This window comes from Chionomys nivalis, chromosome 2, assembly GCF_950005125.1.
Source record: "Chionomys nivalis chromosome 2, mChiNiv1.1, whole genome shotgun sequence".
Taxonomy (NCBI): Eukaryota; Metazoa; Chordata; class Mammalia; order Rodentia; family Cricetidae; genus Chionomys; species Chionomys nivalis.
Genome location: NC_080087.1, coordinates 121032010 through 121044643, shown reverse-complemented (window position 1 = coordinate 121044643; position 12634 = coordinate 121032010). Strand labels below are relative to the sequence as shown.

The window sequence follows — 12634 nt, the reverse complement described above, 5'->3', positions numbered from 1 at the left end:
TCCTTGACACCTATATCTCCTCCAGCCCATGCATTCATCCCTTTCTGTCAATACCAGCTCTGGTATTTCTCCTTGACAGCTGTTGCTGCCAGGGAGACGGCTGGGTTGACGTGTGGCTCCTGACAAAACACAAGCCCCTGGTGTGAGTGGGTGTGGGTGGGTAGGGGGATGAGTCAGAGAAGGGGGTGAGGGAGACAGGGGCTGCAGGAGTCAGGCAAAGGCAATGCAGGGGAGAGGCGTGACTACATACAATTGGACACAGCCATCAGAAATTCTCTTGCTGGTTATAAACTTGAGGGAAACAGGAGGCCTACACTCCTCCAGAGGGAAACTGAGATTCCGATCTAGAGCCCAGGCGTCAGCAGTATGCATAAGCAGTCAGAGACACTGGCCAGGGTAACTCTTTTGTGCCTGCCTGGAGACCCCTTGATGGGCTGGTAGACTCTGGTGTGGCCTTTACCCCCAGTGGTTGGAAACCTCAGAGTCTTCTAGCAACTTTTGCAAATAAAATACATCGGAATTCTTTTTTGTCTGTTTCAACGACCTAAAAATCTCTCCTTGGAGAAAATAGGAGGCCTCAAACAAATGAAAATCTCTAGCCTGCTTTCCCCCAATAAGGTAGGTCTCCAAATGTAAAAAGTCCAGCCTGGGATCTCCTGTCAGCTAGCTACCCTGTGAAACCCAGCAGGCCTGCCTATCTTCCGTCCTCTTGGGGCGGCTCAGGGGCGCAGGCCTCTTGCAGGGGAGCTGGCCTCCCCGCCCCCTCGCTTGAGGCCGCCCTTTCCTGGCAGGACAGAGGGATCCTGCAGCTGTCAGGGGAGGGGCAGCGCAGGGGGGGGTGATGTCAGGAGGGCTACAAATAGTGCGGACGGCTAAGGGGCCCTGTCTCCCATCTTCATATCCACTCTCCAGCCGGCTGCCTGCCCGCTGCCTCCTCCGTGCGTCTGCCCAGCCTCGTCCACGCCGCCACCATGAGCCAGGCCTATTCGTCCAGCCAGCGAGTGTCCTCCTACCGCCGCACCTTTGGTGGAGCCCCGAGCTTCTCGCTCGGCTCCCCGCTGAGCTCTCCCGTTTTTCCTCGAGCAGGCTTCGGCACCAAGGGCTCCTCGAGCTCAGTGACATCCCGCGTGTACCAGGTGTCGCGCACGTCGGGCGGGGCCGGGGGCCTGGGGTCTCTGCGGGCCAGCCGGCTGGGGACCACCCGCGCGCCTTCCTACGGCGCGGGCGAGCTGCTGGACTTCTCGCTGGCCGACGCGGTGAACCAGGAGTTCCTGGCCACACGCACCAACGAGAAGGTGGAGCTGCAAGAGCTCAATGACCGCTTCGCCAACTACATCGAGAAAGTGCGCTTCTTGGAGCAGCAGAACGCCGCGCTCGCCGCCGAGGTCAACCGGCTCAAGGGCCGCGAGCCGACTCGCGTCGCCGAGCTCTACGAGGAGGAGATGCGTGAGCTGCGGCGCCAGGTGGAGGTGCTCACCAACCAGCGCGCCCGAGTCGACGTGGAGCGTGACAACCTGATCGACGACCTGCAGAGGCTCAAGGCCAAGTGAGGGCCCAGCGCCTCCCAGATCTTTTCCTTTCGCCCCATCCCCCTGCAGGGAACTAGGCACCCCCACCGGTTCCCATGTTTGGAGAAGATCATTCCCCATTCCCCGGTGTTCCCTAAGAAGAGCTGGGACCCCGGATCTTTCCATAGCTCCTTCTGTGTAACACTGGAGTAGTTTTCTTGGGGAGCTAGATAGAAGAAATGGTGGCCCCTGGGAGGCCTATTGCACGGTAGGCAGGCAGCTGTCTTTGAAAGGATGCTCAGTTGCTGGTGGTACCGCGATGACCACTAACAGAGGCGAGGTAGAGGGCCAGCCAGCGCATGGTCAGAGGGAGAAGAGACTGATAGGAGCCTGGAAAGCTGGGTGACCTGGGAAGGGCAGGTGGAGGGAACTCAGACTGTAACTTTCAGCTCAGTTGTGATGAGGCCCTGGGAAGGGGTGAGGTGGGGAGCCTGGCCCCTGGGCCTAGCTGAGGCTGTGCTGTTGTTCTAGGTAAAGGAATAGGCTTGAGTAAAGGGGACAGTGGGTAAGGCCTGTGGCCCTTTTAAAACTCAAGAAGACCAGCCCATTTCCACCACGATCCAATAAGAAAAGGCTGAACGGTTCCGATTCGGGGGCACACCCCCGTAATTCCAGCGCTTGGGAGGATGATTCTGGAGGATTGTGGTGGGTTCTAGGCAAACCTGGGATACAGAGCAAGTACCAAGCCAACTGGGCTTATGCAGCAAGGCTTGCTTTAGACAATTTCTAAAAAAATTGAAAAGCAAAATGGGCTTTGTATATTTACGGTCCTGCTTCTGTTTACCCGACTGAGCGAAGTCAGCTTCTTGCCCTCGAAGTCACAGCATTTATTTAGCAGCTACATGGGTCAGGCTAGGCCTGAGAACACAGAGTTGGATAAAATAAAACACAGTTCCTAACCCCAGGGAGGTCAATCTATTTGGGACATAGACTTCAAGGGTGTGGCTGTGGGGCTGAGACTGAGCTACTTCCTGCCCCCCACCCCCGTGGGCGGGGCCTCTACTTTTTTTTTCTTCCTGGGCCTCTTGTTTCTACCCAGCAACCAATGCTTGTCCCTGTGTCCTGAGCTGGCTCCCTGATAGGTCCCTAGTCAGTGGTTTCTATTGATGGCTCTGTCCCTCACTATTTGCCTGTGTGTGTGTCCTCCCTAGGCTACAGGAGGAAATCCAACTGAGAGAAGAAGCGGAGAACAATTTGGCTGCCTTCCGAGCGGTGAGCCTTCTCTGGCCCCCTGCAGCCATCTCTCTTTTCTCCGTCCTGGCTCCACTTGAGCTGTTTCAGGCCCTAACATCGTTGTTTCCCTTATCCAGGATGTAGATGCAGCCACTCTAGCTCGCATCGACCTAGAGCGCAGAATTGAATCACTCAACGAGGAAATCGCATTCCTTAAGAAAGTACACGAAGAGGTACGCACCATGGCCCTTGGGTGATGGCAAAAGCAGCTAGACAATGGGGCTGACTCTGACATGGAGGTGTGAGAGTGCTTTGGGAGGGTCAGGAAGGAGACTGACGTCAAGCTGTGTCCTGCAGGAGATCCGTGAGCTTCAGGCCCAGCTTCAGGAGCAGCAGGTCCAGGTGGAGATGGACATGTCCAAGCCAGACCTCACAGCGGCCCTCAGGGACATCCGAGCTCAGTACGAGACCATTGCGGCTAAGAACATCTCTGAAGCTGAGGAGTGGTACAAGTCCAAGGTAGGTGATCTGGCCTGGGGACCCTGGCACATCCTCTATCTCCATGTGAGATGCTTCCCGCACCTGCACCATGGAGTAGGGAAAGCCTGGAATTCCCATACTCCCTCGCCCACACGGTCCCACTCCTCTCCACCTCACAGCCCCTTTCTCTGCCCTCAGGTTTCAGACTTGACCCAGGCAGCCAATAAGAACAACGACGCGCTGCGCCAAGCCAAGCAGGAGATGATGGAGTACCGACACCAGATCCAGTCCTACACCTGCGAGATCGATGCCCTCAAGGGCACCGTGAGTCTCTCCCCATTCCCACAGGCTCGGCCTCTTTCTGCCCACAGCCTAGTTCCACACCCTGGCTCTGTGACACTTTGAGCCCCTCTGGGGCCTCCATCTCCTCAGGTATACAGAGAGGTAAAGGCAGATGGGTGGATTCCTAGCACCCATCTTATAAGGAACCAGAGGACTCCTGGGGTGTCTCCCTGTGTAGGGTTGGAGGACTACTATAGATGCTCCTAATTAGATGCTTTGTCTTGAACAGCCACATAAGACTTCACTAGAGCTCAGGGTTCCATGGCTAAGAAAGAAGCCTTTGACGATTCTTCTACCTGGCCACGATCATGTGGAATTGCTCCCGACTTCCCACACTGGGTCTCTTTCCTCACGCATTCTCTAGTGCCCTTCTTCCTAGATAGGCTCTGGACCTATCCCTGACTTGGGGCCCCTCACCCCCTGCAGAATGACTCTCTGATGAGGCAGATGAGGGAGCTGGAGGATCGCTTTGCCAGTGAGGCCAGTGGCTATCAGGATAACATCACACGCCTGGAGGAGGAGATCAGGCACCTGAAGGATGAGATGGCCCGCCATCTGCGGGAGTACCAAGACCTGCTCAACGTGAAGATGGCCTTGGATGTGGAGATTGCCACCTACCGGAAGCTGCTGGAGGGAGAGGAGAGCCGGTGAGGACTTAGGTGTAGGGTAGGGTGCTGGGAGCCCAGTTGATCACAGATGATCTCAACAAGACCTAGAAACAGTTCTATACGAGAGACCGCTATTCTGCTCATCACAGAAAATTAACCGGGGCCACCTGGGTAAAGCAAGATGTAATTAACAGTGTTTTATAAAAAGAGAAATGTAAGTATTCCCTTATCTACCCTTAGGATTAAGAACCTGCGGCATAAAATCATATTCAGCAATCAATAATAAAATATTACTGCCAGTCTAGGGAGAGATGAAAGCGAGTGGAAAATGATGAGGAAGGAAAGGGAGGGGTCTGCAAGAGACAAACAGAAACGAGGCAGGAAGCCTTGAACGTGAAAGGCCTTCGAGAGAGGAGGCTAAAGGGAGCACACATGCAAGCACACACACAGATGCTGTGCTTGGAGCATCCCGCCTGAGCTCCAGACATGAGCAACAGGAGGGTGAGAGAGTCTTCTGGGAGACAGACAGAAAGACTGTGAATTTGTTTTTTTTGTTTTTTTTGTTTTTTTTTTAAAGATTTATTTATTATGTATAAAACTTTCTGCCTCCATGTATGCCCACATGCCAGAAGAGGGCACCAGATACCATTACAGATGGTTGTGAGCCACCATGTGGTCGCTGGGAATTGAACTCAGGACCTCTGGAAGAGCAGTCAGTGCTCTTAACCACTGAGCCATATCTCCAGCCCAAGACTGTGAATTTGGATTTGACTGGCAGTTATGTGGAGATAAATGCTTCTCAAAACTCCCTAGGTGTACCCTAAAAGTTTGCCCATTTCATTGTATGTAAGTTAACATCAATTTCAGACAGATCCATTATGCCAAGAAATGGTATCATCAATACTCATAAAAGTGTAGCAGCCATGTTTATGTATGGACTTACTAGGAGATTTTTTTTGTTGTTGTTGTTTTTGTGTTTTTCGAGACAGGGTTTCTCTGTGGCTTTGGAGCCTGTCCTGGAACTAGCTCTTGTAGACCAGGCTGGCCTCGAACTCACAGAGATCCGCTTGCCTCTGCCTCATGAGTGCTGGGATTAAAGGCGTGCGCCACCACCGCCTGGCTGAGATTTTTTTTTTTAACTAGGAGAATTTAAGGTTTTCTTTCTTTCTTTTGAGAAGGACTGAAGGTAGCTCAGGCTGGCCTCAAACTTGCTATGTAGTTCAAGGTCATCCTTGAACCACCTTCCTCACGTCTCCATTTCCTTAATGCTGGGACTTGGACAGGCTGTGCCGGCATGCCTGGTTATACGGTGTGAGGACTGAACCACAGCTTAGTGCATGCTAAGCAAGCGCATTACCAGCCCAGTTACATAAGCAGTCTGAGTTTTGTAGAACGACATCTACAATCAAACACAACGTGGATGACCTTTTAAGGTAGCTGGGGCCAGATGCCCTTTTCTAGACTAGGCATAGATGGCCCACTCCTGGATCTGGACTGCCTAGAGGGTGGACACAAAGCGAGGGTCACAGCTGCCGTTCATGCCTCCTCTAGTGCCAGGAGCAAGTAGGACCTGGGGACCTGGAGGGTACAGTAGGGTTAGGCACCTTGGTGTCGTGCCCAAGGTCAGGATTAGAGTGCATGGTCTTTCTAGAAAGGGAATTTGTGGGACAGCTAGACTTAGTTCTTGATCTGTGTGCATTGTGGGTAGTGAGAGTATTGATTTGGCTGGGGGTTTGGACAGCTAGAAATGGTGATTTCAGGGGGAGATTTGAGTGTCCTTAACTCTTTGGGGACATGCTCTCTCCTTTTCAGGATCAACCTTCCTATCCAGACTTTCTCTGCTCTCAACTTCCGAGGTGAGTGTGTGCTGGCTGGTAGGGGTGGGACTGCAAGGGCCAGGGAGTCAGCTTGGGTAGCCCAAGGCTTTTAGAAGAGAAGAATGGAACCTTGGAAGAGACCAGGCATGAAAGAGAAAGAGGGCTGTGGATGCGGCATCGAGGTGGGGGTGGGGAGGTGGGGAGGTGGGGGTGGGGAGGTGGGGGTGTTGGTTTGTGTGTCCTACTGTGCTGACTGCATTCCCTCTACCTTCTGGATTATTGGGTCTTAAGAATCAGGATGTGTCCTGAATAGCAAACTCTGGAAGCTGCAGGGGTGTTCCCCTGGCAATAGGAGCATCTCGCTCACTCTCTGGGCAGGAAGGTACCCCTTGCTCATGATCAGTCTGGCACGCTGCCAGAGAGCACTTGGCACACCATTCTCTGCCTGTTTGTTGAGTGCCTTGTTTGTGGGGAGCAAGATGTTGGATGCACGGTTGAGAAAAGGAAGCCAAATTTTAGCCAAGCCAAACAACGAAGGGAACGAGCCTTGAGGGCATTCTGCCATTCTGACATTAGTAATATGCAGATCGAGCGGCTTCCCAACCCCGGAGAGCAGAAAGGCGCTCACTAATGATACATTAGGAAAGGGAGTCGGAGATCTTGGCAGCCTCTGCTTTCCTAGATCAAACCTTTTACATCTTCGATGTTCATTTCCATCAGGAAAAAAATACATGCTGTGCTCCATCGAGTCAAACGTTCATTACAGGCTACTTGCTTGCTAAGGGATTCATGAGCGCCAAACTCCTGACACCAGGGAACCAAGTGTGACCCCCACTATGAAACTCAGACTTCTCTTTTCACTTAGTTGTTTATTCAGTTGCCAAGTATGCATTTTGCATATGAAATCACTTTTGCTGCAAATCCGTAGCCCTGAGCTCCTAAGGGAGGCATCATGACTGCTGTTTCCCAGAGAGGAAACTGAGGCACAGCAGGGCCAGTGGATCAGCACAGTCAATCAGTGATCAGCTTTTGTATTAGACATCAAACAGAGAAAAAGAACTGGAGCCTCTAAGCTCCTCCAACAGGTCCACAGGCCTCGGCTTTGGGCTCTCTGTCTTAGAGGAGAGTTCAAGGATATATACTTCTGCGGGACTCTTCTGGCAATCCAGAGACAGAGAGGAAATGAAGAAGGCTAGGGAACATGAGTACTGGGTCTGGGCCTTGGGTCCCCTGCCACCCTGCACCAGCATTCAACATCATCTTTTGGCTCTTGAGGTCATTTCTTCCAGCAGCACTGGCCCCTGGCTCTACAGAACCATCTGTTGGGTGCTGGGTTCAAGGATCAGGTCTTTAAGAAGCCAGGTTGCCGTGAGGAAGTTGGAAATTAGCTAGAACAATGCAGCCCAGGGTGGAGTCCTATCCGTGGTGCAGCCTAGATATGAACTTAGCCAGGCTGAGCATGTGGTGGGTTTATTACAGAAACCAGCCCTGAGCAAAGGGGTTCTGAAGTCCACACTAAAAAGACAGTGATGATCAAGACCATTGAGACCCGAGATGGAGAGGTGAGTGATCCATTGGACCCCTGGTCCTTGGTGGGAGAAATGGGGGTGTCTGCCAGCCAGGTGTCTTTCACCAGCTGGGTGATTCCCTACCCTGAATGGGGTAAGAAGGTCCTGCTGCCTTGGGATGCAGTACATGGGGCTGAGGCTTCTCCTAGGCAGCAATGGATGGACTGGACTTCTCCACCCGCTTAGGTCGTCAGCGAGGCCACACAGCAACAACACGAGGTGCTCTAAGCCAGACACTGTCCTGGCCCCATCTTCACTGCCTCCTGAAACCAGCCTCTGCCACTCCCGGATGTCACACCCAGCCACTTTCCTTCACTCACAGCCTCTGACCCCCTCCTCACTGATCACCCCCTTGTGGTCTTCATACTGCCCAGGAAACACCCCAGGCACCTCTGCAGACCTTACCAGGAGTCCTGGCTGTCGGCAGTTGCCAATCCTGGCTCTTCAGATAGAACCCAACTCGAGTCATGGCCCTTTCCCTCCCACCCTCGTAACCTCAGGCTCTGGCCTTTGGCTCTGGAGAGGGTACCAGAGAGGGGGCTGGGATCTGCAGGATCAGGACAGAGCTTTATGGACATCCCCACATTCGACCCCCAGCCTGGGTCAGAGACAGAGTGAAGCCTTCTCAGCTGAGATGGAGAGAGGGGGGCTGAAAAATGTCCAGATGGCCCCTTTCTTTCCCATCCCAGCCCAGGATGGGCCTAGAAGAGCTGGGGCTGTAAGAGGGAACCCGAAGGTGCTGGATGTGGGAGCAGGAGATACAGAAGGAGAGCAGGTGGGTGAGGAGCTGGAGGCGAGAGTAGAGAGAGGCAGAGAGTGGGCTCAGGCTGGTGGGAGGATCCCACCTCCCGCACCAGCCACTCCCACTGCAGGGGCCCTGGACAGAAACAATAAAGAGCCAAGCACAAACCTACGCGACCCTGCTGTCTTGACTGATGAATCTCTTGGGGGGCCCTGGACCCTGCCATACCACCATCACCCTGAGATGGACTGTGTCACCCTCTTGCCCACCTAGACTGCCCTATGGGCCTTTTGGCGCTGCAGTCTACGGCAGTATAAGGGAGGTTGGATAAGGGGCTTCTGTTGAAAAGTCACAGTGCCTCCTCCTGAAGCCTCCTGCCCTACCTTCATATTATCCGGACATCTGGGTGAAGGTAGGGATGGGGACAGTTCTCGTCCACAGACTGGCTGTGAAGGACGTTCCCAAGGCTCCCAAGTCCTTTCCCCCAAAGAAACTGCCAGCCCCTAACGCTTGCTTTTTTTTTTTTTTTTTTTTTTTTTTTTTTTTTTTTTTTGAGACAATATCTCATACAGCCCAGACTGGCCTCAAACTCCCTCTGTACCCAAGGTTCAACTTTAAACTCTTGATCCTTTTGCTTCAGTCTTCCAAGTACTGTTTAACCCTTTCTACGGCTCTTTAATGCCCAGAGCCCAGTCCAGGCAAAATAACAATGTTCAAAAAGGAGCAGACAGAATTTTTACTTGGATAAGAAGGCTCAACGCTCTGAGAAAATGTCAGCCCATCCTTCATCCATATGCAATTCCAATGGAATGCAGTCTAAATTAAAATACCAAAGGGAGCCTGGGGAGGTGTGCTGCCAGCACTCCTAGAGGAGGTATTCAAGAGGCGGAGGCCTGAAGACCTCAGGTGGGGGCAGGGCAACCTGGGCTACCTAGTGAGGCCCTTGTGTCAAAAACAAAAACAAATCCAAACAACAACACCCAAGAGCAAACAAAAGGAAGATTTGAGAGAGTTGGGGAAAGTGTGAGGGGTGTATAGGAGTTATTAAGAAAGAAAGGAAGGAAGCAAAGAAAGAAAAGAAAAAAATGAAAAAATGTGAAACTAAAATAAAACACGTATAAGTATTATGAGGCCGTGATAACTCAGCCTTCCTAGCGCTGAGACCTCTAATACAGCTCCTCGTATTGTGGTGACTCCCAACCATAATATTACTTTGTTGCTACTTCGTAACTGCTGTGAATCGTATTGAAAACATTGGATATACAGGATATCTGATATGTAACCCTCAAAGGGGTCATGACCCACAGGTTGAGAACCGCTGATTTAGAGAGTTTTATTAATGAAAAGGAACTGTAGGGGCTGGAGAGATAGCTCAGTGGTTAAGAGTACTGCCTGCTCTTCCAGAGGTCCTGAGTTCAATTCCCAGCAATCACATGGTGGCTCACAACCATCTACAGTGAGATCTGATGCCCCCTTCTGGCCTGCCAGCATATATGCAGGCAGAATACTGTATAAATAATAAATAAACCTTAAAAAGAAAAGGAACTGTAGAAGACGTTAATGTAATAAAACAAGCTTCACATACGTACATATGTGTACTTTTAGGGAGGCATTTCAATCTATGGGGGAAGACAATAATTTAGAGACAGTTGAGTAGTCCAAAGGTCTGGGGGCGGGGAATGAAGGTGGTCTTTCTTCCACTTCTTTCTAAAACATATTTCAGGTCACTGAGAGATCTAAGGAACATGATAAGCCCTGACACTCCGTGTTGCTCCTCCCATACCTAAGCGACTGCCCTTTAAAGGAGAAGGAAGAGTACAGAAAGCAAAAGGAAGAACTCATATAGGTTGCAGGTGAACAAACCAGTAAGGGTTTAGCCTTAAAGTCCCTACCAGTCATTCTGAAGGAGCTTTCCAAAAACTCCCCAAATCCTTTCGGGTAGTGGATGTACCCCTGTTTTTACCAGTTCCCCACTTTCTTGAAGCAAGCCCATTTGGAGGATCTACCCAAGTGGAATCAGCCTCCCAGAGAACATAGACTAGGATGATATTCAGTGTCTTTATGCGGGGCTAGAGCAGCAAGCATGAGCAAGGAGCTGTCTGTCTTTGAAAGACAAGTGTGTGCTGACCTCCCTGGAGAATGTCTGGGCTGAGGGCCTGGCCTTGGTGGATGAGGCTGCAGTGGTTCTCTGGAAGAAATTTCTAGAGCCTTATGGCCTCTCCTTCACCTGAGGGAAGGGTGTGCACTCATCTCTTCCACACAGGGCAAAAGGATGCTTAGGTCGGGGGGGGTACCTCGATATCCTAAAATAACACCTCTCGTCCTTAGGGTGGGGGGCACTGGGGTCCCAGTCTTAATCAGACCTCAGTCTTCCCTCATGTAGAAGTCTCTTCTCGATCTCATCCTACCCCATCATTTATGGCAGTTCTCTAGAGACCCCTCCATGGAGGATGCTCTGAAGGGAAGCCCTTCCTTCACACACCTGCCTCCTGTAACTACACTTGCCTGTCCTCAGACAGGAGGCCAATGCTGCCGCCCACACCCAAATGGTCCGTACATTCTGAGAAGAGCTTTTCTGAGCCTGTTCCCATGAGCTAGCAGTGACCGAGGGAATGGGGCAAACAAACCCTAGAAGGTCCACATCGCTCATGGTTAGGTACCTGGAGTCAGCTCTTCAGTGCACCTTTATCCCAGTTACTTCCATGGCAAAATCTCCTCCTGTTCCTGGAGACACCGTGGAGTGTCTACAAGACTGCGCACCAAGAAGGGAACAGACAGACTTTCAGAGGCTTCCCGTAGCCTGAAGGCCAGGCTCAGGCTAGCTCCAATTCCCTCCGAAGAGGAGAGCAGGAAGGACTGTAGAGACAGCTAGATCCCTGTGGGCACTCTCCGATCCCATCTGTCCACTCTGGCTGGACTCCAGCCCTGCCCTCTGAGGTCACTCCTTTCCCTGCTCCGTCCCTCTACACAGCTCTCCAGGGCAATATGCAAATGAATCAGTGACCTTTGATACAACACCTAAAAATGTCAGCAGCCCAGGGACCGCTTTTGTCTGTTTTATTCACTACTATGTCCCTTGCACCCCAAAGAGTACTTGGTACACAGTAGATACTCATTAAATATTTAAATGCTTCTTGAATGAATACCCACTGGGTACATTTATTTACTTTTCTCTATATTAAACATTCACTAGGAAGGGCTGGTAACACTCACTTTTTCACCGATTCAATGGACATTTACTGAGATTTCCCCTCACCCCACGAGCACACAGTAAGTCGTTAAGACTTGGAGGATGGGACTGGAGAGATGTCTCGGCAGATGAGAAAGAACACTGACTGCTCTTCTAGAGAACCAGGGTTCGATTCTCAACACCCATAGGGCAGCTTACAAACACCTGTAACTCTCGTCTCAGAGGATCTGATTCGTTCTTATAGCCTCTGTGGGTACTGCGTGCCCATGGTACACAGACATTCACAAACACTCATACACATAAACAAAAATAAATAAAATCTTTTTAAAAAAGCCCAAAAAACAAAACCTCAAAACAACAAAACAAAACAACAACTTTTTTTTTTTTTTTTTGAGACAGGGTTTCTCTGTGGCTTTGGAGCCTGTCCTGGAACTAGCTCTGTAGACCAGGCTGGTCTCGAACTCACAGAGATCCGCCTGCCTCTGCCTCCCGAGTGCTGGGATTAAAGGCGTGCACCACCATCGCCCGGCTCGCAAAGCAACATCTTAAAAAGCCCTCAGATGAGCCAGGTACAATGAATGGTTCCTAGCACAGGAGAGGCTGAGGAACACCATTTTAAGACCTGACTGTTCTACATAACAAGTTCCAGGTTGACCTCTCCAAACAAACAAACAAACAAACAAACAACAACAAGCAGAAACAACTTAGATGAAAGGTTCCTTGGCCCAGAGAGGTGGCATTATCCGCCAAGGTCACACAGCCATCTGTAGCAGAGGGAGACAGGGCCTCTGGAGCCCAGCTATCTTTCCATGACACCACAGACTTGTGATGAGAAGGCAGGGCACTCTGGCAGCGGGTACACCCAGCCTGGCGCCAGGATCCAGGGTGCTATGGGGCTCATGTGGAGGAACAGACAAACACCTTACAGCCAGCTGTCTTGAGCAACTGGCCTGACCGCAGCATGACCTTTTCCAATTGTCTCAGCTGAGCCAGCCTGGTCCAGGAGGGGGCGCCAGCGACCAGCAGGAGCCTGAGCGTTCTCTATCCAGGCCCATAGATCCTTGGGAGCAAGTCAAGGTATACCTCTGAGTGGACATACAAGTCAGACTACGAGCCATGTTCCAGGCTCGATGCCAGGGCCTTTTA

The 12634-nt window shown here is 51.5% G+C and overlaps 1 protein-coding gene across 2 annotated transcripts; it reads left to right on the top strand.

Moving 5' to 3' along the window:
* Positions 1 to 872: 872 nt before the first annotated feature.
* Des (desmin) lies at positions 873 to 8397 on the top strand. Of its 2 annotated transcripts, XM_057758418.1 has the most exons (9): positions 876 to 1546; positions 2720 to 2780; positions 2879 to 2974; positions 3099 to 3260; positions 3420 to 3545; positions 3990 to 4210; positions 5984 to 6027; positions 7468 to 7550; positions 7743 to 8395. In XM_057758418.1, exons 1-9 carry the CDS (start codon positions 972 to 974, stop codon positions 7782 to 7784), a joined length of 1410 nt encoding a protein of 469 aa, XP_057614401.1. In that variant the 5' UTR covers positions 876 to 971; the 3' UTR covers positions 7785 to 8395. The 2 variants fall into 2 exon arrangements, with proteins under 2 accessions (XP_057614392.1, XP_057614401.1); XM_057758409.1 differs by having other exon boundaries at positions 873 to 1546; positions 3099 to 3545; positions 7743 to 8397.
* The last annotated feature ends 4237 nt before the right edge of the window (positions 8398 to 12634 follow it).